This window comes from Chelmon rostratus, chromosome 17 (genome assembly GCF_017976325.1).
Source record: "Chelmon rostratus isolate fCheRos1 chromosome 17, fCheRos1.pri, whole genome shotgun sequence".
Classification (NCBI taxonomy): Eukaryota; Metazoa; Chordata; class Actinopteri; order Chaetodontiformes; family Chaetodontidae; genus Chelmon; species Chelmon rostratus.
In genome coordinates, this window is record NC_055674.1 from 24,657,577 (window position 1) to 24,678,696 (window position 21,120).

At 40.7% G+C, this 21,120-nt stretch overlaps 1 protein-coding gene across 1 annotated transcript in view; it reads right to left on the minus strand.

Annotated features, from left to right (window-relative positions):
• Window positions 1-7,286: 7,286 nt before the first annotated feature.
• The window catches only part of prr12b (proline rich 12b), a 38,955-nt gene continuing 25,121 nt past the window's right edge, over window positions 7,287-21,120 (minus strand). The window contains exons 13-18 of the mRNA XM_041956550.1: window positions 20,264-20,868; window positions 19,981-20,100; window positions 14,227-14,324; window positions 13,879-14,010; window positions 10,079-10,174; window positions 7,287-8,346 (exon numbers count right to left, since the gene is read on the minus strand). Of these exons, the coding sequence (XP_041812484.1) occupies window positions 8,212-8,346; window positions 10,079-10,174; window positions 13,879-14,010; window positions 14,227-14,324; window positions 19,981-20,100; window positions 20,264-20,868 (1,186 nt within the window). The 3' untranslated portion in view covers window positions 7,287-8,211. The remainder of the gene's footprint in view (window positions 8,347-10,078; window positions 10,175-13,878; window positions 14,011-14,226; window positions 14,325-19,980; window positions 20,101-20,263; window positions 20,869-21,120) is intronic.

Here is a 21,120-nt window from a genome sequence, read left to right on the forward strand (position 1 = left end):
ATTCAATTTTGTCCACACAATAAACTGTCTATATTTGCACTCTCTAATTCTCTGAGGCCTGTTTTTGGTTAATTCTGTACCCCGACATAACATATATAGCATGACTTAATAGACTAAATTGTATGATAAGGTCAAAGTGATGGGCATAAACCAGACAAAGACTACATTTCTATTTATTTATTTGTTGTTTGGTCAAGCAAACACACTTTTTAAAATGTATCATACCTGCCAACAGGGTCAACCACACCTTCTCATTAATGTAAAGGCGTCTGTCTTTTTCTACCTCAAGTTTGCTTTGGGAACTTTTCTAAACCACTCCTAAGTTGGGGCTAAGTTGGGGATCACACTCCATAGCTTCCCTGGTATAGACTTTACCAGGGAAGCTATGGAGGGTACTGCAGAGGAGAATTTCAGGAGGAACAATGTGGTTTTCGTCCTGGTCGTGCAACCAGCTCTACACCCTCCGCAGGGTGCTCGACGGTTCATGGGAGTTTGACCAACCAGTCCACATATGTTTTGTGGACTTGGAGAAGGTATTCTACCGTGTCCCTCGTGGCATTCTGTGGGAGGTGCTTTGGGAGTATGGAGTCCAGGGGCCCTCTACTACGGGCTGTCCGGCCTCTGTATGACCGGAGCAGGAGCTTGGTTGGCATTGCCGGCAGCAAGTCAGACCTGCTCCCAGTGCATGTTGGAGTCTTGCAGGGCTTCCCCTTGTTACTGGTTCTGTTCATTATTTGGACATTATATGAACAGAATTTCTAGGCGCAGCCAAGGGCTGGAGGGAGTCTGGTTTGGGTACCACAGGATCTCACGAGTGAGGGAAGGATGGAGCGTGAGATTGACAGGTGGTTCGGTGCAGCAGCAGCAGTAGTGCGGTTCTTGTACTGGTCTGTCGTGGTGAAGAAGGGGCTGAGCCGAAAGGCTCAATCTACGTTCCTACCCTCTCCTATGGTCATGAACCTTGGGTCATGACTGAAAGAACAAGATCTCGGATACAAGCGGCTGAAATGAGTTTCCTCCGCAGGGTGGCGGGGCACTCCCTTAGAGATAGGGTGAAGAGCTCTGTCACTCAGGAGGAACTCATAGTAGAGCCGCTGCTCCTCCATGTCGAGAGGAGCCAGCTAAGGTGGCTTGGGCATCTATATCGGATGCCTCCTGGACGCCTTCCTGGGAGGGTATTCTGGGTAAAGAGGCCCCGGGGAAGACCCAGGACACGCTGGAGGGACTATGTCGCTCGGCATCCCTGCTTAGACTGCAAACAACAATAGCTCTTCCTCCTTGGCATATCCTTGACTATAAACACTGATCTAGTCTCCCTGACACTACCCATAGGTTTCTGATCAGCCATTATGAAGCTCTGGCCCTTGCCACCTTGGCAGTATTTTTGGATTAGCCAAAAAATGCTAGTCCAACAGGCTACTATGCCCATGATCATGCAGCACTTTAAGTCTGATTATAATTTAAATGAGTGACTTGTATAAAAAATAACCACCTGTACAGTTGCCCTTGATGGGGAAATTAGTAAGAGAGACCAGAACCGTTTTTTTTGCATCAGGCTGTAAACATGTTTACTTCTGCTGTTCAGATGGTCATATATAATATGGGGGTCTATGGAGTTTACATTAATTAACTGGCTAATGCTGATAGGTGTAGAGTAAGCAGTGCCTGTAAGAAATCAACTGTTTGATTTCCTGGTATTTTAAATATTCTGTGGTAATTATTGTTTCACAATTGTTTAGTAAGTCTGTGGTTAATGTAATTATTTGGTTGTTTTTTTTGTGCATGAATACATGTTTTTTCCACCTAAGATTGTCTTATGCCATGTGGGAACAAACTGGTTACACACACACTTTGCAACGGTTGGCAGTTGACAGATGGTTCGATGCTGCACAAGATCTGAAGAGCTTGAAGGCAGTCTCACAAAGTGAGAGACACACACTCTCACAGAGTGAGACAGAGACAGTTAGATTACTTGAGTTTAAACCTGGGTTTCTATGGTCACGGTGGTGGCTGTCTTTCCCTCGGTTTATATCGCCATGGTTACAAACGCTGTGGACCAAACCCAGTTGGTATAGTACAGGTATTAGCTCTAGTCTTACATCTACTCTGCCCCCTAACCAATTTCTGGTCACAGAAAAATGCCTTTATCGTTTCAGCTTTAACTTGAGTTGATGAGTAAAATTTTCATTATCATCATTATAAGACAGAGTTTCCTCCTCCCCATCACAGGCCACTGGCGGCTCCAACAAATCCCCCTCAGTTGTAAATTAATTAAAATCACTCCAAATTCATACTTTCATTGAAGTTAAGCAAAGTCTCACGTATACATGCCCTGCATGAGTGTAACTTTTGTAACTACAGATTATCAGGTGCTGAAACTTATTGAAACACAAACAAAGGAAACATGTACATATACATACAGCACATACCAATTTATACATATCCCATCTGAGCTTTCAAGTTGTAATTATAATTTAAGTCCACCAGATGGAGGCAGGAATTTGCTTCCATGATGCAAGAACCATAGTTATTTTCTTTGCACATTAGGGCAGTTCGTTTCTCAACTTTAAAACTTAGTAAACTGGTATGCATGTGTACAATATCATGTCAACTTTTTTTAGGCCCTTTGTTTTTCTTTTTTGTAGTCTATTTGGCATCATTATTTCTTTTATTATTTCAAAATCTTTTTTTTCCCCCTTCTAAAATGTCTTATTTTTTCTTAATTCTTCATTCAGGGAGAATATGTATATCTTGTTGTTATGATTAGAATGTGTTGGTTGGTTAAAAAGTCTGTGCTTGTTCTGCTTGGTTTAACTTGTATGTCATGTGAGTAATTAGTAATAGTTACATACCAATGGCTGTATGTGTAAGCAAAGACCTGGCCTGAAACATGGCTTGGTTGATTCACTTTGTGAGCTAAGTGTACTCTCTATTAAGTTTTTTTTTGTTCTGACAACTGAACACTTAATAACTTAAGGGTTTCGACAGCAATATCTGACGGCAAAGTCCAAGCATTTGAGATTAAGGTTATCAGCAAGGTCCATGGTGACCACTGATTACAAGTTAAGAACAGTTTTCTTTTTTTCAGCCTGCAAAGGGGGCAGATTCTTATTCAAGTGCAGAGGAAGATGACTTGATGGAAGTTTCTCCCAGCCACTGTATCTGCCCATGCAACACTCAAGGGGAAGTATAATGTTCGTCATCACAGCCCTTCACAAGTGACCAGACCCCAAGTCAATGGCAAAACAATTACCGAACATACATTAGTCTTATAAATGAGACATCAGGTGAAGATGTTGATGATGACCAGTGCTTTCACTGCCAGTTTTTGAATTGAATTTTGGGCTGCATTTGTTCCTTTCTTTAATATAATTCTGCTCATGACTGACATCAGCAGTAGTCTTGTTTATCTATGTTGTGTGTGTGTAGGCTCTGTGATGGAATGTATTAGTGTTTAAACTTCTTGTTGTTATGGTGTTAATTCATGCCTATAGCCAGTCATTGATGAATTGAGTGTTCTGCCGTTGTGTAAATCTAATAAAGAGTAACTTTGGTATGTTGAAACACTGACCCTATGACTTTGGCGGTGGCAGTGTTGAAAAAGAAGCACTCTGCATACTGTGGAGAAACAGAAGAACACAGGATTAGGAAGATAGCTGACAATAGCACAATATAGTTACAATAGTGGTGCAATAGTACACATAAAATTAACAGCATAGAATTGGAACACACGCAGTGACCAAGAACATAAAGGGAGTGATAATGAGGGGGCAATGCCTCTTGGACAACTTTAATACATGGATTGGGAGTTGAGTCAAGGTCAAAAGTGTAGCTTTTGCAGAGAGTGAGGAGGAGGGAGAACAGGGGTAGGGTGGTAAAAGCAGCAGCGTTTATGTCCACATTGGTAGAGCAGCACAGATTAGACAAGAAGTGAGACAAAAAACATTAATGCCACTGAAATCAATCATATAATTTAGCAGAGAAATATGCAGACAATGGTCAACATTAGTGCAAATGAACAATTTGCTCTTTGTATTATTTCAAACCATTTATTTCAGCTAATTATATAATTACAATTATGTTCTTTCCACTCATTTTTCAAAGCACAATTTTCTTTAGTGTTACCATCTAGAAAGAGATATTACACTTAAGATGAAGTTTAGGGGGTTAACAGGAACTGAATGAAAGCAGCATTGTTTAAATATTATCCACAGTTAATCATTACTGCATTAAGGTTCTTATGTTACCAACTGTAATCAGGCTGTTCAATGGTTACAAAAATGAATATTTTTCTAGTTGGACTGATACAGTAGCCGTAGCCATAGAAACAATCAATGACCTGGGTGATGTAGCTGTCCAGTAGGAGCTGGACAGTGTCCTGGTCACCTTGGGTGATGCTCTCAATGATCTTCTCCAAGTCTGGCAGCATGCCTGCAGCCCAACCAAAAAAAAAAAAACAACAAAAAAACAACAAAAAAACAAAAAACAGTCCAGTGCTTGAAAATGACAAGCCATCATCACCCAATTCATCATTTTAGTAACTATACTAACTGTACTAACACAAAGTAGCTTGCATGGACTATGAAAAAGTAATTAGCAAAACAAATTCCACCAATTCATATAAATAACTTGAGTCAGCTGTGAAAAAATAAATGCCTCTTGGATAAATAAAAATGAAAATATATTTAATGAAATTAAATATATTCAAAGTGTCCATTGAAACATGTATACACCCTGACTTTAAATGAAATCGTACCAGTTTGGATGAAAACTAAAAGAGAATGAATCTGTCATCAAATTCAGTGGTTTTCAGTTTTTTAATTCCTTATTTGTCACACTTAGACTTTTTGGTTGAGTTTTACAACATACATGATAGAAAACCATTGTTAAAGAAATCAGAATTGTTACTGTAGTTACGTACAATAGCATCTCAGTGTTAGAACAGCAGCACTATGCAGTGACCATGAGTTTCTGCACCCACCTGTTGGTGTTGTTAAAAGAAGTTAAAAGAAGTGGATACACAAGCCTCTGGCAGCTTCTAATACATGTTTTTTCCACCTAAGATTGTCTTATGCCATGTGGGAACAAACTGGTTACACACACACTTTGCAACGGTTGGCAGTTGACAGATGGTTCGATGCTGCACAAGATCTGAAGAGCTTGAAGGCAGTCTCACAAAGTGAGAGACACACACTCTCACAGAGTGAGACAGAGACAGTTAGATTACTTGAGTTTAAACCTGGGTTTCTATGGTCACGGTGGTGGCTGTCTTTCCCTCGGTTTATATCGCCATGGTTACAAACGCTGTGGACCAAACCCAGTTGGTATAGTACAGGTATTAGCTCTAGTCTTACATCTACTCTGCCCCCTAACCAATTTCTGGTCACAGAAAAATGCCTTTATCGTTTCAGCTTTAACTTGAGTTGATGAGTAAAATTTTCATTATCATCATTATAAGACAGAGTTTCCTCCTCCCCATCACAGGCCACTGGCGGCTCCAACAAATCCCCCTCAGTTGTAAATTAATTAAAATCACTCCAAATTCATACTTTCATTGAAGTTAAGCAAAGTCTCACGTATACATGCCCTGCATGAGTGTAACTTTTGTAACTACAGATTATCAGGTGCTGAAACTTATTGAAACACAAACAAAGGAAACATGTACATATACATACAGCACATACCAATTTATACATATCCCATCTGAGCTTTCAAGTTGTAATTATAATTTAAGTCCACCAGATGGAGGCAGGAATTTGCTTCCATGATGCAAGAACCATAGTTATTTTCTTTGCACATTAGGGCAGTTCGTTTCTCAACTTTAAAACTTAGTAAACTGGTATGCATGTGTACAATATCATGTCAACTTTTTTTAGGCCCTTTGTTTTTCTTTTTTGTAGTCTATTTGGCATCATTATTTCTTTTATTATTTCAAAATCTTTTTTTTCCCCCTTCTAAAATGTCTTATTTTTTCTTAATTCTTCATTCAGGGAGAATATGTATATCTTGTTGTTATGATTAGAATGTGTTGGTTGGTTAAAAAGTCTGTGCTTGTTCTGCTTGGTTTAACTTGTATGTCATGTGAGTAATTAGTAATAGTTACATACCAATGGCTGTATGTGTAAGCAAAGACCTGGCCTGAAACATGGCTTGGTTGATTCACTTTGTGAGCTAAGTGTACTCTCTATTAAGTTTTTTTTTGTTCTGACAACTGAACACTTAATAACTTAAGGGTTTCGACAGCAATATCTGACGGCAAAGTCCAAGCATTTGAGATTAAGGTTATCAGCAAGGTCCATGGTGACCACTGATTACAAGTTAAGAACAGTTTTCTTTTTTTCAGCCTGCAAAGGGGGCAGATTCTTATTCAAGTGCAGAGGAAGATGACTTGATGGAAGTTTCTCCCAGCCACTGTATCTGCCCATGCAACACTCAAGGGGAAGTATAATGTTCGTCATCACAGCCCTTCACAAGTGACCAGACCCCAAGTCAATGGCAAAACAATTACCGAACATACATTAGTCTTATAAATGAGACATCAGGTGAAGATGTTGATGATGACCAGTGCTTTCACTGCCAGTTTTTGAATTGAATTTTGGGCTGCATTTGTTCCTTTCTTTAATATAATTCTGCTCATGACTGACATCAGCAGTAGTCTTGTTTATCTATGTTGTGTGTGTGTAGGCTCTGTGATGGAATGTATTAGTGTTTAAACTTCTTGTTGTTATGGTGTTAATTCATGCCTATAGCCAGTCATTGATGAATTGAGTGTTCTGCCGTTGTGTAAATCTAATAAAGAGTAACTTTGGTATGTTGAAACACTGACCCTATGACTTTGGCAATGAAAAAGAATTGCTCGTATTAATAACGTACCATACAGTGACTACACATGGCCACTGTCAGGAGTGAGTGAAGCATCTGCCTTCTGAAACCTGTTAAATTATTTTACATGCATCCTGCTGTTCAGTGCACATATCAAAAGTTAAACTGTGTAATGTGTTTTATTCTTTTGACCATGGCCCTTTAAGATTTCAATGCTATGTTCCCAAAGCTGCAACTGCAGTTGATTGTTGTATGGCAATAATGCTGAGTGGTAAACCTACCTTCTGGATCTTTTCTGTGGTGCCTTTGAATCAGCTCAAATCCACTTGCTCATGTGTTGTTCATACTTTAGTGAAATTACTTGAGCAGAGGTGGATTATTCATAATCACATTTGTCATTTGAACAGTTTTTATTTCGTCAAATACAGGAATTTCATGTACAGAAGAGCAACTGAGAACTAGAGAATGAAATAGCTGTACAATATTTACACATCAAAACAAAAAAATTGCTCTGCAAGAATATCCTCTGAGAGGTCAAATAATAGGAAATATCCATCAACAACAAACAGATAAAAATGACTGACATTAAACACTGACATTTATGCTTTTGGATCATTTCAACTTACACTTCCTTAAAGAAAGTCGTGCTTTATTTTTTTCTTTCCTCATCTTTCCAGGCATTAAATCCTCTCATTGTTTTTGACACAAACAGAAATAACACAGCTTAGTTTTAAATACGTTTCTTCTCAATCGTAACTGCTTTCTAACTGAGGCAGGTAGAAACAAGAGATTATAGTCCTTTTACTTACGTCGCACCCAGCTCTAGTTTTACCTCCGTTTGTCTGATAGAAGCAAAAAATTGTAGGTGGGCCATTTTATGTACACCCCCTTAAAACATTTTCCAAAAATGATAACAACAAACAATCCCTTTGAAGACCAGGACAGTCTTTTTTTGCAAATGTCCTAGTAGGCCTATAAATTATGCAAACCATGGTTGTCAAAACATACTTAGAGACAGCTTGTGTCTGTGTCTGTCAATATTCAGTAGGCTTTGACAAAAATCTCTTTTGTAGTGTTGACCAAATCATCTTGTGGTTCCTCCCTTTTTTTGAATTTGGAGGAAAATCCATCACATTCACATAGTTCAGTACCCTCTATCTTTCAATAGCTTTCTTGAAATCAAGAGTTGCTTTAAAATGGACTTAATTAAAAATCAAATACTTTAAAAGTTAAACCTCCCATGAAAATACCAACGGTAGGTCAACACACTACTAGCATCCGTACAGTGTCTGTAGAGTGACTCTCTTGTGTCACAAACTCTGGATGACTCCACCTACTTAACACGACAGGTGGATTTGTGAGTTTGGTGACTGGGGCCGTGGTCATCCTTCAGGCCTTGGCACTGAGGCTAAGCAGTTCCATGAAGGAGTTAAAGAGGCTCTCCAGCCAGCCCTGGTTTGCCATGCACTGTTGCACTACTTCCTCTTGGCCAGGGTCCTCTGCTGCCTGCTCAATACTGTCCGTCTGGTCAGGAAACAACAGGTCAGTTACATACAGCAAAATGGCCATAATGCAGCTCTGAAGAAAATTAAACAAGGAGAGCGAAAGATGCAAGGCTGTAACAACCGGCTTGTGAGTGAGAGGCAAAAACAGAATTTTCACACATTCCTATTCATATGCAGTACAACCACAGTCACAGTACAATAGGGTTGTTTTGTGAAGTTCTTGCACTGAATGGTCATGAATATGACATAACACATAAAAAGACATTTTTATTATCCCTTTTGTCAGACAAACTATCACATTACTAACTTTTACCTGTTGGTAGGGGAATTATGACAAGCCAATCAGAATGAGATATTGTCATGACAGTGGGGTGAGTGAGGTCACCAGGAGATTCACCGGGACTCATTGAATGTTTGCTTATAGCTCTAAACTAAAGCATTAACTATGAATGGGTTCAGAAAACACAAGAAATTTGGCACAGCTGGAAAATGAATAAGGCAGTGGAGAAATCAACCCAACTGGTACTTCAGTAGTGATTGAGCTCATGCTGCTAATGCTAGGTGGACTGTAAACCGTTGCTGAAGGATGTCAATGCTAAAGCGAATCACAGGACTGATATGGTGGACTACTGTAAGCATGCTTTAAAAGAACTTGGAGATCATGAGAGGAAAAATGTCATATTGATGCCAGCATGAATCCTGAGCATTTTAAGCATTTCATAACAGTGATGGTGTTGACAAAAGAAAAGGCAAGTGACAGAAAGGGACAGGGAAAGACAAGATATTTTCAGCATGAAAAAGGTGGAGACTGGACTTAGTTGGAATTAATTATTACTTTTCTGCCTCTCTCGTGTGTGTGTGTGTGTGTGTGTGTGTGTGTGTGTGTGTTCTTGCATGCTTGAGCTCAACTATTGCATTTTTTTAAGCATGAGATCTTTTACTTCTGTAAAAATAGCAATATCACAGTATAAAAATACATTTAAATAACAAGCATTGCTATATATATATTTAGAAATAGTAAAAGTATAAGTACCCTCAGACTAAGTATGCAAAATGGCACCATTCAGAAATCAATATTGATCACATATTGGAATATTGAATATCTAAGTTTCAATGTTTAAATGTAAATGGCAAACCTAATTTTAACATACCGCTGGGTATATTGTTTAATCTACGACACCACAACACATTTTGAAAAATGATTGTATGTGTGTGTGTGATTAAGAGCAGAGGGAATAGAGGCAAAACGAATGAAAAACAAGGAAAAAACAAACAAATAAAAATAAGTAAATAACAAAATAAATAGATGGAAAAAGAAATAAAATCCAGATGGCTGGGAAATGAAGGGGGGCAGGGATGAATCTCAATCTCAATCACAAGCCACAGGTGAGTTAAGTAAGCCAACTGGACCTTTCATTTTTCATTTTTTACCACCCTTCTCCGTTCTACCTTGGGCCACTCCCAGGCCAGTAGAGGATCTTATGTTACCACTAGTCCTCCCAGATGATGGTAAAAGTCCCTAAGAGAAAATTTTTCACAAAACTGCAGATAGAATCTTTTCCAAAAGATCTGGGAGAACTACCTTTATCTATTTAACAGTACTACTTAACTACAGGGACACATTCCATTATATTTTGGTTTGATTAGTAATTCTGAAAGGCAGCTGAGATTTTCCAAAATCAGCATTGGTGCAAACTGTGCTAAAAAAAATTGAACTTAATACATTTTATCATTTATGCTGTCATCCTTACCTCCTTTTTACAATGCAGGAAGGTGTGATACTTGTAGTGGTGAAGGGAATGATACAGACTGTAGATCCGGCAAGTTTCAATTGAGAGCTTCAAATCCTGAAAGGTTTGTGAGAGAAGAAAGAAAGGATATTTTTCCAACATTTTCTTGCATTTTCCTCCCTAATGATTCCCCCAGCTTTTTAAAAAAGCGCTACTGACAATAAAAGCAACACTGAAGAAAACGCTTTGATCATTCTTTATACTTAATGAGTGCCAGTTGAGTTATCAAAGAGAATCTGTCTTAAATATGTTTATTACTCAAGTTCAAAAGTGGTGTTACAGAGTTAGTTCAATCAAACTTCAACAACACATTTTCTCACTTCCCTTCAGTGTGGAGGTGAATTGAATTTGATCTGTGGTGCTCAGTATACTGCATATAGCCTGCCTCTCCCTGCTAACCATATACAACATCTCTAACCTCTGCCACACCTCTACCACTCTCCTCATATATTGAGAGTGACCCACAGATTGTTGATGTGTGAAAGAGTTACAGAGTGGCCAATACTGTTTCCCTCCAAAATCTGCACAACCTGCTCAGACATTTATTACAGCAATAATAATTAATGTCAATATAATTTCTCTTTCCATTCTGATACATACAATAGGCCTATGTCATGTCATGTTATAGTGACACTTCTGGGAAAACAACTCTGACATTTATATCTGCTTCACAGAGTTGAAGTACCAGGCACATCTTAACATCAACTGTTCATAGGAGACTGCGTGAATCAAGCCTTCATGGTGGAATAGCTGCAAGAAACAACAAGAAAAAGACACTTGTTTGGGTCAAGAAACCCAAGAAATGGACATTAGACCAGTGGAAATCTGTACTTTGGTCTGACGAGTCCAAAACCTGAGATTTTTAGTTCCACCTGCCATGTCATTGTGAGACACAGAAAAAGGTGAGGTTTCAACATGTCTGGTTCCCATCGTGAAGCATGGAAGAGGAGGTGTGATGGGTGCTGCATCAGATGACTTGGCCTCCACAATCATCTGACCTAAACCCAACTGGGAAGGTTTGGGATGAGGTGGACCACAGAGTGAAGGAAAAAAGCCAACAAGTGCTTAGCACATCTGAGAGCTCCTTCCATTTTAGGTAGTCACCTGAAATGGAAGGTGACTGAGAGAATGCCAAGAGTGTGCAAAGCTGTCATCAAAGCAAAAGGTGGCAACTTCCAAGAATCTAAAATATAAAACATATTCTGGTTTGTTTAACCCTTTTTTGTTCGCTACATAATTCCATATGTGTTCCGTCACAGTTTTGATGTCTTCAGTGTGAATCTACAATGTATAAAGATAAAAAAATAAGAAAAAACACTGTTCCACTATGTGTGTCCAAAATGATCAACTTCAACTAAAAAAGAGGGAAAACTAAGGCTGGATAAGGCTGATCCAGGGATACAACCCACAAAACATCCATTATCAAAAGCAACACTGAGATCTAATAATATCAATAAATATCATTCTCCTGCATCACCCTGCATCAAGACATAACTTGAGACTCTGAGAAGTGCTGTTTCTGAGGGGTGCAACAGATGGAAACCTGACTGTAACAAATCAAAAATGTTGTGCTCTTCTAAAACAGCTGCAAGCTACTTAACAACCACTTTTTCTAAGACCATAGCTATAAAAAAAAAAAAGGAATTTAGAACTAACGTTCTGGGGCAAAGAAGGGGCAAAGTGGTTGAACAGGCTATTTAAAATAGGTGGGACATGACCAGATGTCAATGAGGTATTGATTATTGAGAGCACACACAGACCAATGGAAATGATATAAAAAATTCTATCAAAGAAGTAGGTACAATGAGGTGGTTTTCATAGAACTGACCAGATCTGTGAGCTCTTGTCATAAGACCTGAGAAAAACTATCTAGAATTGATGGCTGGGAAGGGCAAGGTATGGGGGGAAAGGAATGAATGATTTTTGTGTGTATGTCATTTATCTTACCAACAAAGAAGGAGAGAAATTAGTTTGAGACAATAGCATTGATGGTGTCAAACAGGTGTAGCTCTGGCAACCATATTACTTAGTTCAGTTACAGGTAGTTTTAAAAACTGATAAAAAAAAAAAAAACCCTTGTAGATGGGTAGAATTCTTCAAACACTTAATTCTGTCTCATTTAAAAGGGCAAATACTGTTGTTCATCCAGGGGGAGGACTTAATCTAGACTGTGGACAACTTTATCCGGGACTGAAATGTAGTGCTCATTAAACAATTGTACTTGACAAACTAGATCACTTTCTGACATGATAACAGTGCTGTTACAAAAGGTGTCATGATCCGTGCTTGCCACATCTTATATATGTTGGTTTTCTTTTGTGCTGTCATGACCCGTGCTGTGCACGCCTGTTTTTTGTTGAAAATTCTCCTTGTGTGTTATCATAGTCTGTTTTTGTCACATCCTGTTTTATTTTGAAGGTTCAAGTTATGTTTCATTGTTTGCTTTACTTCCTGTGTTTTCCCGCCCTTGTGATTGTTTGATCGTTTTCACTTGTATGTCATTAGTTGTCCTCCCTTGTGTGTTTAAGTCTGTGTCTTCCCCCCACTCTTTGTCAGGTTGTTGTCTACGTTACCCACCATTGCCCGAGAACCCTTGCCTTTGCCATAGACCCAGCAGTAAGTGTTTTCCTTAGTGTTGTCTTAGTTCATGTCCATGCCATGTTTCATGTGAGTGTTGTCCAGCGTCATCTAAGTGTTGTCTATGTTCCTTAGCCATGTTCTGCTCATGAAAATGTTTTCTAGATTTGTCTTTGTTCCCATGCCAAGAATCTTTTAAGTGTTTGTCCAGCATAAGTTAGTGTTGTCTGCGTTTCCCTTGCTGTTTTGAGAATCCATGCCATAGCCCTATAGCCCTATATGATGTCTTTAGCCAATGTTTGCAATCTTACCCAGGCTGTGACTGAACGTACTAGAATTTTTACTAACCTCAACAATGCTAAAACTTCAACCTTTATTGAGCATATTCTTACAACATACATGAGTTGTGTTCACAGGCAATATCAGTTACTATCAACATTATCAAGTACCTCTCAGAGCTGAACCCCAAGCTCTAACCAGCTTCTAAGCCTCTCAGCTCTTTTCTTTTTCAAATCATTTGAAGTGAAATTAAAGCTGTGCATTTTCCGACACTGTAAGAACAAAAGCCTACTGCAACATTTGAATATGCCCAGTGAGTGTGAAAACTCCTTCCGGGATTTTGCGAGAGATTTCAGGACATGAAAAGTAAACAAAAAGAACTGAACATATTTGCTATGCCTTAATGTGGAACCAGCTGATGTGCCTCACAGCCAACAACATGCGATCACTGAGCTGCAAAGCAACGACCTACTGCAGAGAGAAGCTCTTTCTAAAACTGGCTCTTGCTACGATTTGGTTCCATTCAAGACTGACTTACCCAACCCTGGAAAACTAGCTGTCTAATCATCAGTACCACCTGACCTCAGATGCCTCATCAAAGAGAAGCAGCTCTAGTTAACACCAAGGTCAACACATGCATACATACAATCACTTTTTCTGTGTGTGATTCTGTTTCTGTTTTTCTTGCATGTCTTGTTGAAACATGTATGACAATGTAGAAACTAGTCATATGTCACTCTTTGGCAAGTCAAGTCATTGCATGGCATTCAAACTCAAATATCATCTGGCTTAACATAGATATTGTCTGTTAAACATGTTTTTTGTCCACCAAGGACTTGTGGTCAACCATGTACAATGCACAATGGGAGTAGAGAGTATGTTGTTAGAGCTTTGCTACTTCTGACCTGTTGCTTAGGAATACTCCTCTTGACCCAGTTGAGGGTTTTGCGATTGTAACCCTCCCCACCAAGGTGAACTTTGACAGCTCCAGATTCCAGCGGGTCTGCTGTCATTTTGGGGAATATATGTAAAGCCTCCTGGAGAAAGGAAAGCAGAATGCCGTCAAAGGCATGACATACAGCTGAAGTTTAATTTACATACAGGCGTGGGAATGGGATTGGGACAAAGAAGTTGCTTTTTTTAATTTATCTGCAGTCTATATTTGTTTTAAATCTACACCAAGGTACTTTTGTAAATACTCATCAATAAACAGTCACTTCCAACAAACAAACTAGAAGGATGTGTAGGTTTACCTGGTGCTGAGCGCTCATGTTGACTCTCCTCAACAACCTCTTCTTCTGTTCACAGAGCAGGCTATCAATTTTCCTCATGGGTGGGAGGTACAACTCATCTGAGGAGTTAAAGTAGTAGAACACTCATTTACAGAAATTTTACATTTTAATCACTGTCACTGCCTATTCTTATTAAAGACCTGCACAGGCAGTTAACAGCGTGAGCAGATTAAGTGGTTTTCAGAGGTTGTTTTTCAATATGACAGTAGTGGGAAGGTAGTTTTCACCTTAAAAATACCGATACTCAAAGTTTTCTGTTTCTATTTTTCCTTCTATTTTCCAGCAAATGGGCAAGACGTCATTGGAGGTCTCATATGCCTGTTTTCTCCTCCTCGCTGTTACTATCCTTGTTCCACCATGAACAACAATGCAAATTCCGGGGTATCCTGATTAGGTACTGTTATTGAGGCAACTCTGAGGATCACTTCACTTAATTATTGTAAGTAAAATATTGCACTCAGCAATGGATCAGTGTTACTGACTTCCCCTAGAGCTGCTGCTGTGCCTTCCTAAAATTTGTTTCACTGAGCACAAGTCAAATCTTTGACTTTATATTCAGTTTCCAACACCAAGGATCTTCCAAACCGATTCAAAATTGGAAAGTGATCACGACTCATTTAATCTCTACAGAACTTTCCCCTGGAATGACAAAGTCAAGACAAGGCTTTAACCATGTTTCCTGAACACATGAGGCCGGGTTTATACTGAGAATCTCTAATTTTCCTGTCTGTTAAACTCCTAGCATTCCATTACAGGATAAAAATCCATCCATCCATTATCTTTACACCGCTCAATCCTTTGCAGAGTCACAGGGGAGGCTGGAGCCTATCCCAGCCATCTCTCAGGCGAAGGCAGGGGACACCCTGGGCAGGTCGCCAGCCTACCATAGGGCTACACATATAGACAGACAAGCACAAGCAAGCACACCACTCATTCACACCTACGGACAATTTAGAATTATCAATTAACCTCAGCATGTTTTTGGACTGTGGGAGGAAGCCGGAGAACCCGGTGAAAACCCACGCTGCACGGGGAGAACATGCAAACTCCACACAGAAAGATCTGAGCCACCGTGCAGCCCAGGATAAAAATTGTCCAAAAAATATTACACATGATCGTAATTGTCACTAAGAAGTCACCCTCATCCATGTCTTTCCCTTCTACCTCATTCTCCCTTTCCGCTTGATGCTGCGGCACACATAAAGGGAGCATAGTCTCTTAAGACCAAAATCCCAACTGCTGCTTTAGAAACAAACTTAATCATATCAGATACTGACTTCTTTTCGCTAGGGCCATACAACACAGAAGTTAGTCCTCCTGGGTTGAGTCATGCATTTGTTTAATGGTTGTTCGGTTTCCCATACAAGTCTGTGCATTCCTCATTGCATTGGACTGCATACACTAGCCTGCTTTTCTTGTGTTTGGGTGTGCTTTCCTTTGGGTGAAAACGTTTCTGTTTTAGTGTGTAGCTGTGTTTGAAAGAAACAGGGATGCAGTGTTTACTGCAATTCCTGCTGAGTTTCTCAGATACTCCATACATGTATGGAATGAGAATGTTGTTGCATTTGTTCTTCTTTTCTTCACCACCCACAGTGTTGGTGTCTTTCAACATGTTGGTGTTCTTCCAACAATGCGGGGCTGAATACACCCAAACACAAGAAAAGAAATCTAGTCTATGCAGTCCAAGATAGTGGGAAATGCACAGAGATGCAGCATTAAATGCATGGCTAAGCAGAGGAGGGCCCAACTCTGGTCAAGACTGAGCAGTTTACCTCCACCTGAAAGACAAGGGACATTCATTTGAGGAGAACAACATGCAATGGTTTGAAAGAGGCCATTTACCTTAAAACAGAGAAACCATCCCTCAACCAAGGAGGAGGTCTACAACACAACTTATCCCCCACCTACAATGCTTCCCAGGAGAGTTAACAACTACCTCATGTGACAACTCCAACGACTGTTGTTACACTGCCAGGAGTACTAACAACCCAAGTGGTAACAATGACCTTGACAACACTACCTTGATTCCCCACCAGTAATTTAGAACTGAAGAAGCTCCTTGGATGAGAGGCAGGTTGTGTCAGGTTACTACAACACATGATTCAACCCTCCTTGGATAACCATGACCTGGATGACTGAGAATCTGCTCAGACATTTTGACAGTTTGTTTTATAACCTTGAAACAACTTGAAGTTGAAAAAGACAAAGACAGTGATATTTACATGTCAAGTTTATGGAAATGCTAAAAGATGCAAAAGCTCTAGGACTCGGCTGTCAGGTGACTCTCAGTGATACACCAGTTCCTCTGTTCTTCTCTTCCTCTCCATCTGTATGCATTCATGTCCAACCAAGGCATGCTACTAACTAGCTTCTTCCCTGAAGTCTTTGTACTTTCTCATAACACAGATTTCTATGGAAAGTGGTTAGATTGTGGGTTATAGCTACAGCTCCTGCCATGGCCCTGCCATTCACTGCAACTGCTATTACCATTAGTCATACTTGCATTGTTATTAGATTAGATTAGTGCTGGATTATGTACCTATGCTATGTGTTACTAATATTACTCAATATGGAAAGTGTCCTGAGACAACTTCGGTTGTGATTTGGTACTATATATATAAAATTTAACTGAATGGAATTTAAATGAACATAGCAAGGTATATGTATAAGGCTGAAAAACAGCATTTTTTAACTATAGAGTTGTAGGAGTTGACAACAAATTGGAATTGAAATGCATGCAGTTATTGTAAATGTATTGAACTATGTTAAACACAATAAACCTCATTCCTGACAGGCTGCTCGCAAATTCAGGCATTAGGCACAGTTAAGTAACTTACTGTCTCTTTTGTCTCTCTTTGTCTCGCCTCTCCCTCTCTTGTTTCTTTCTCTCTTTTTGCTCTCTCTCCTGCCTCTACCTTTCACTTCATACATCTGCATTTATCCCTTTCTTTCTGCTCCCTTTCTTCCCATTCCCTGTTCTGTTTGTCCTTCTCTTTTTGGACCATGCTTCTGTCCCTTCTGTCTCTCCTCACCTCTTTCACTCTCCCTCTCATTCTCCCATTCTCCATTTTTCTCATTCCTCTTATGGCTCAGTAGGTAGAGGGCTCGTCTGCTTATCAGAAGTTTGGTGGTTCAATCCCTGACCTCCGCAGTGTACGTATAGAAGTATCCTTGAGCAAGATATCGAACCCCAAATTGCTCCCAATGCTGTCCTGTAGTGTGTGAGTGTGTGTGAATGGGTAAATGCAGACTTGTGTTGTAAAAACACTTTGAGTGGTTGTCAGACTAGAAAAGCACTATACAAATACAGTCCATTTACCATTCCCACTCCTTTTACTCTCTGTCCTCCTTTTTCCTCAAGAAAAAAGTAATGTGGTGTTTCAACAACTAGAGCACATTTTTATCTGTTTATTTACTAATTTTAATTTAAAGTCCAGTGGGTAGGATTTCGTGGCACCTAGCGGTGAGGTGGCAGATTGCAAGGGTTGACCTGATTTCTGTCTCTGTCTCCTCACTCATCCACATTTAAAGGCCAACATGACAATCTAAATCAAAATATTCAAGTATAAGTATATAAGTATAAGCCTAGCGGCAGATTTTGACATTCATCACATGTCCATGTCAAAACCAAATGCAAAACACTTTTAAGAATGTTGCTTTCTTTTTGGTCCACAAGTCTGGATTTGGCCAGACTTCCATTATAGCATGGTTACTCCTTGCTGTGAAGGCATATGGAGTGCATATGATCATGCCACAGCATGTAAAGGCATGGTTATGTGTACCTTCAGTGTCAGTTCCTTGTTCACTCACTGTACATTGCAAGCAACCGTAACAGATTAACAGTAATCTATCACACTAAACGAGGATGATTTTACAGAAAATTAATTCAACAAGCTTTTCAGTCAACCACTGGCATGGTCCTTGAAAACCAACTAACAAGTGTGCTAGTTGAAGCCGGTCGCCCTGACGTCACACGTGATGAAGACCATGGAACGGCTGCTGCTCCATCACCTGAGGCCACAGATCCACCACGCTCTTGACCCTCTGCAGTTTGCTTACCGGGAGAAGACGGGAGTGGAGGATGCCATCATCTTCCTGCTCCACCGATCTCTCTCTCACCTGGACAGAGGCAGTGGTGCTGTGAGGATTACATTCTTGGACTTCTCCAGTGCCTTTAACACCATCCAGCCACTGCTCCTCAGGGACAAACTGACAGAGATGGGAGTTGAAACACACCTGGTGGCATGGATTACAGACTACCTAACTGGCAGACCTCAGTATGTGAAGCTGGCGGACTGCAGGTCCAACACTGTGGCCAGCAGCACAGGAGCACCGCAGGGAACTGTGCTCTCTCCGGTCCTGTTCACCCTGTACACGTCCGACTTTCAGTACAACTCGGAGCTCTGTCATGTACAGAAGTTCGCGGACGACACAGCAATAGTGGGCTGTATCAGGAGTGGAAAAGAGGATGAGTACAGAAAACTGATCCAGGACTTCATCACATGGTGTGACTCCAACCACCTGCTCCTCAACACCACCAAGACCAGGGAGATGGTGGTGGACTTTAAGAGACCCAGGCCGTGTCCAGAACCGGTCATCATCAAAGGGGACTGCGTAGAGTTGGTTCACACCTACAAATATGTGGGAGTGCAGCTGGATGAGAAACTGGATTGGACTGCCAACACTGACGCTTTGTGCAGGAAAGGTCAGAGCCGCCTGTATATCCTCAGAAGGCTGGCGTCCTTCAACATCTGCAAAAAGCTGCTGCAGATTTTCTACCAGTCTGTGGTAGCGAGTGCCCTCCTGTACGCAGTAGTGTGCTGGGGGAGCAGCCTGAAGAAGAAGGACGCAGCACACCTGGACAAACTAGTGAGGAAGGCAGGCTCAGAGCACAGAGCTGGACATCTGTGGCAGAGCGATGGTCACTGAATAAGCTCCTGTCCATAATAGACAATCCTGATCATCCACTGCACAGCACCATCTCCAGGCAGAGGAGCAGCTTCAGTGACAGGCTGCTGTCATTGTCCTGCTCTACGGACAGACTGAAAAGATCTTTCCTCCCCCATGCTGTACGGCTCTTCAACACCTCTCGGGGAGGGCGACGAAAGCAATAACCAACACAACAACTCCGAACCCACTGCACACCTACACCACACATGGACACACGCACTTTATCGCACACACATCCATATGCTGGACTCCATCATGCACACATCTAAATGCTGGACTCCGTCACACACACATCCATATGATGGACTCAAACCGACTATTGCACACTGCTACTTTGCACAACTGCACTACTGCGCACATATTTAACTGCTCGAATGTTTAGTTCAGATGTTTATCCTGTATAGCTTAGTTCTTTATTTTTTACTTCACTATTTTTTCTTATATTGGTATCTTGTATTTTGTATTGGATTTTTGCCTCTTACTTGAAAGTTGTGCCTTACTTGAAGATTGATCTGTATTTGAAAGTTGTTCATCACTTGTAAGTTGCACATTACTTGAAAGTAGTTCCTGTTCTTATTTTGCATGCCCTTGTGTGTCCACCTTTTTGAACTGCTGGAACTGCAAATTTCTCCTTGGAGATAAATAAAGTATCTATCTATCTATCTAGTCTGGTGACATGCTCACAACAGTAAAGGGCCATTATTGTTTTTTCGGGGCGAGTCGCTTTAATTCTCAACTCATTCACACTTTCATCTGATTGCTCACCATCAGTGTCTTCCAGTGCTTGGATCATATCAGGATCGAGTGCTGTGCTGACCAGCATCTCCACATAGCTCCTGAACATCTCCCTCATGGCTCGACTGTTAGCTCCACCCCGTAACAGACCTAAAACACAAAGCCATTACCATTATTATAATTATTAGTGTTAGCATTTTCTGTATTAATGTGTGTGTGTACTTCACACACGGATGCATGCATGCATGCACATGCACACACACACACACAAACACACATACACACATACATACACACGCACAGACCAGCTGACCTTCGTCATCACTGAGTGGGGAAGAGTCAGACTCAGAGGAGGAGGACAGCACCTCCTTCAGCCACTTCTTCCTCTTCTTGGGAGGAGGCCCTGCATTGTCCTTCGAAGTCTTGGTTCTGGACTGACACTCCATCTTCTTCACTCCTCCTCTCTTATCCTCCTTCAACCTTGCAAACTCCACTGTGCCATCTCTCTCTCGTATCTCTCTGTCCTTTTTCTCTTTGTCCACATCCTTCTGTTTGTCCTTATCTTTCTCCTTCTCTCTTCCATCCTTTTCTTTCTGCTCCCTTGCTCTCTCTTTATCCCTCTCCTTCCGTTCTCTGTCTTTCTGCTCTCGCTCCTTCTCTCTCCTCTCGCTCTCCTGTTGCTCCTTTTCTCTCTTGTCTCTCTCTTTATCTCTTCTCTCCCTCTCTTGTTTCTCCGTCTCTTTTTGCTCTCTCTCCTGCCTCTCCCTTTCACTTTGATCCCTATGTTTTTTTTCCTTTTCTTTCTGCTCCCTCTCTTTCCACTCCCTCTCCTGAATCTCCCTCTCTTTTTGTTCTCTCTCCTGTCTTTCCCTTTCTTTCCGCTCCCTATCCTGTTTCTCCTTCTCTCTTTGCTCCCTGCTCCTTCTGTCCCTCTCTCTCAGATCTCTCTCTTTTTGCTCCCTCTCATATTCCACTCGCTCCCTGTCCTTTAGCTCCTTCTCTCTTTTCTCATTCCGCTCCTTCTCCCCTCTTTCACTCTCCCTCTTGTTCTCCCATTCCATTTCTTTCTTCTTTTCTCTACACTCCCTTTCCTTTCGTTCTCTGTCCTCTCTTTCCCGCTCAACCTTTTCTATTTCTTTCTTGTCCCTTTCTTTCTGCCCCCTCTCCCGT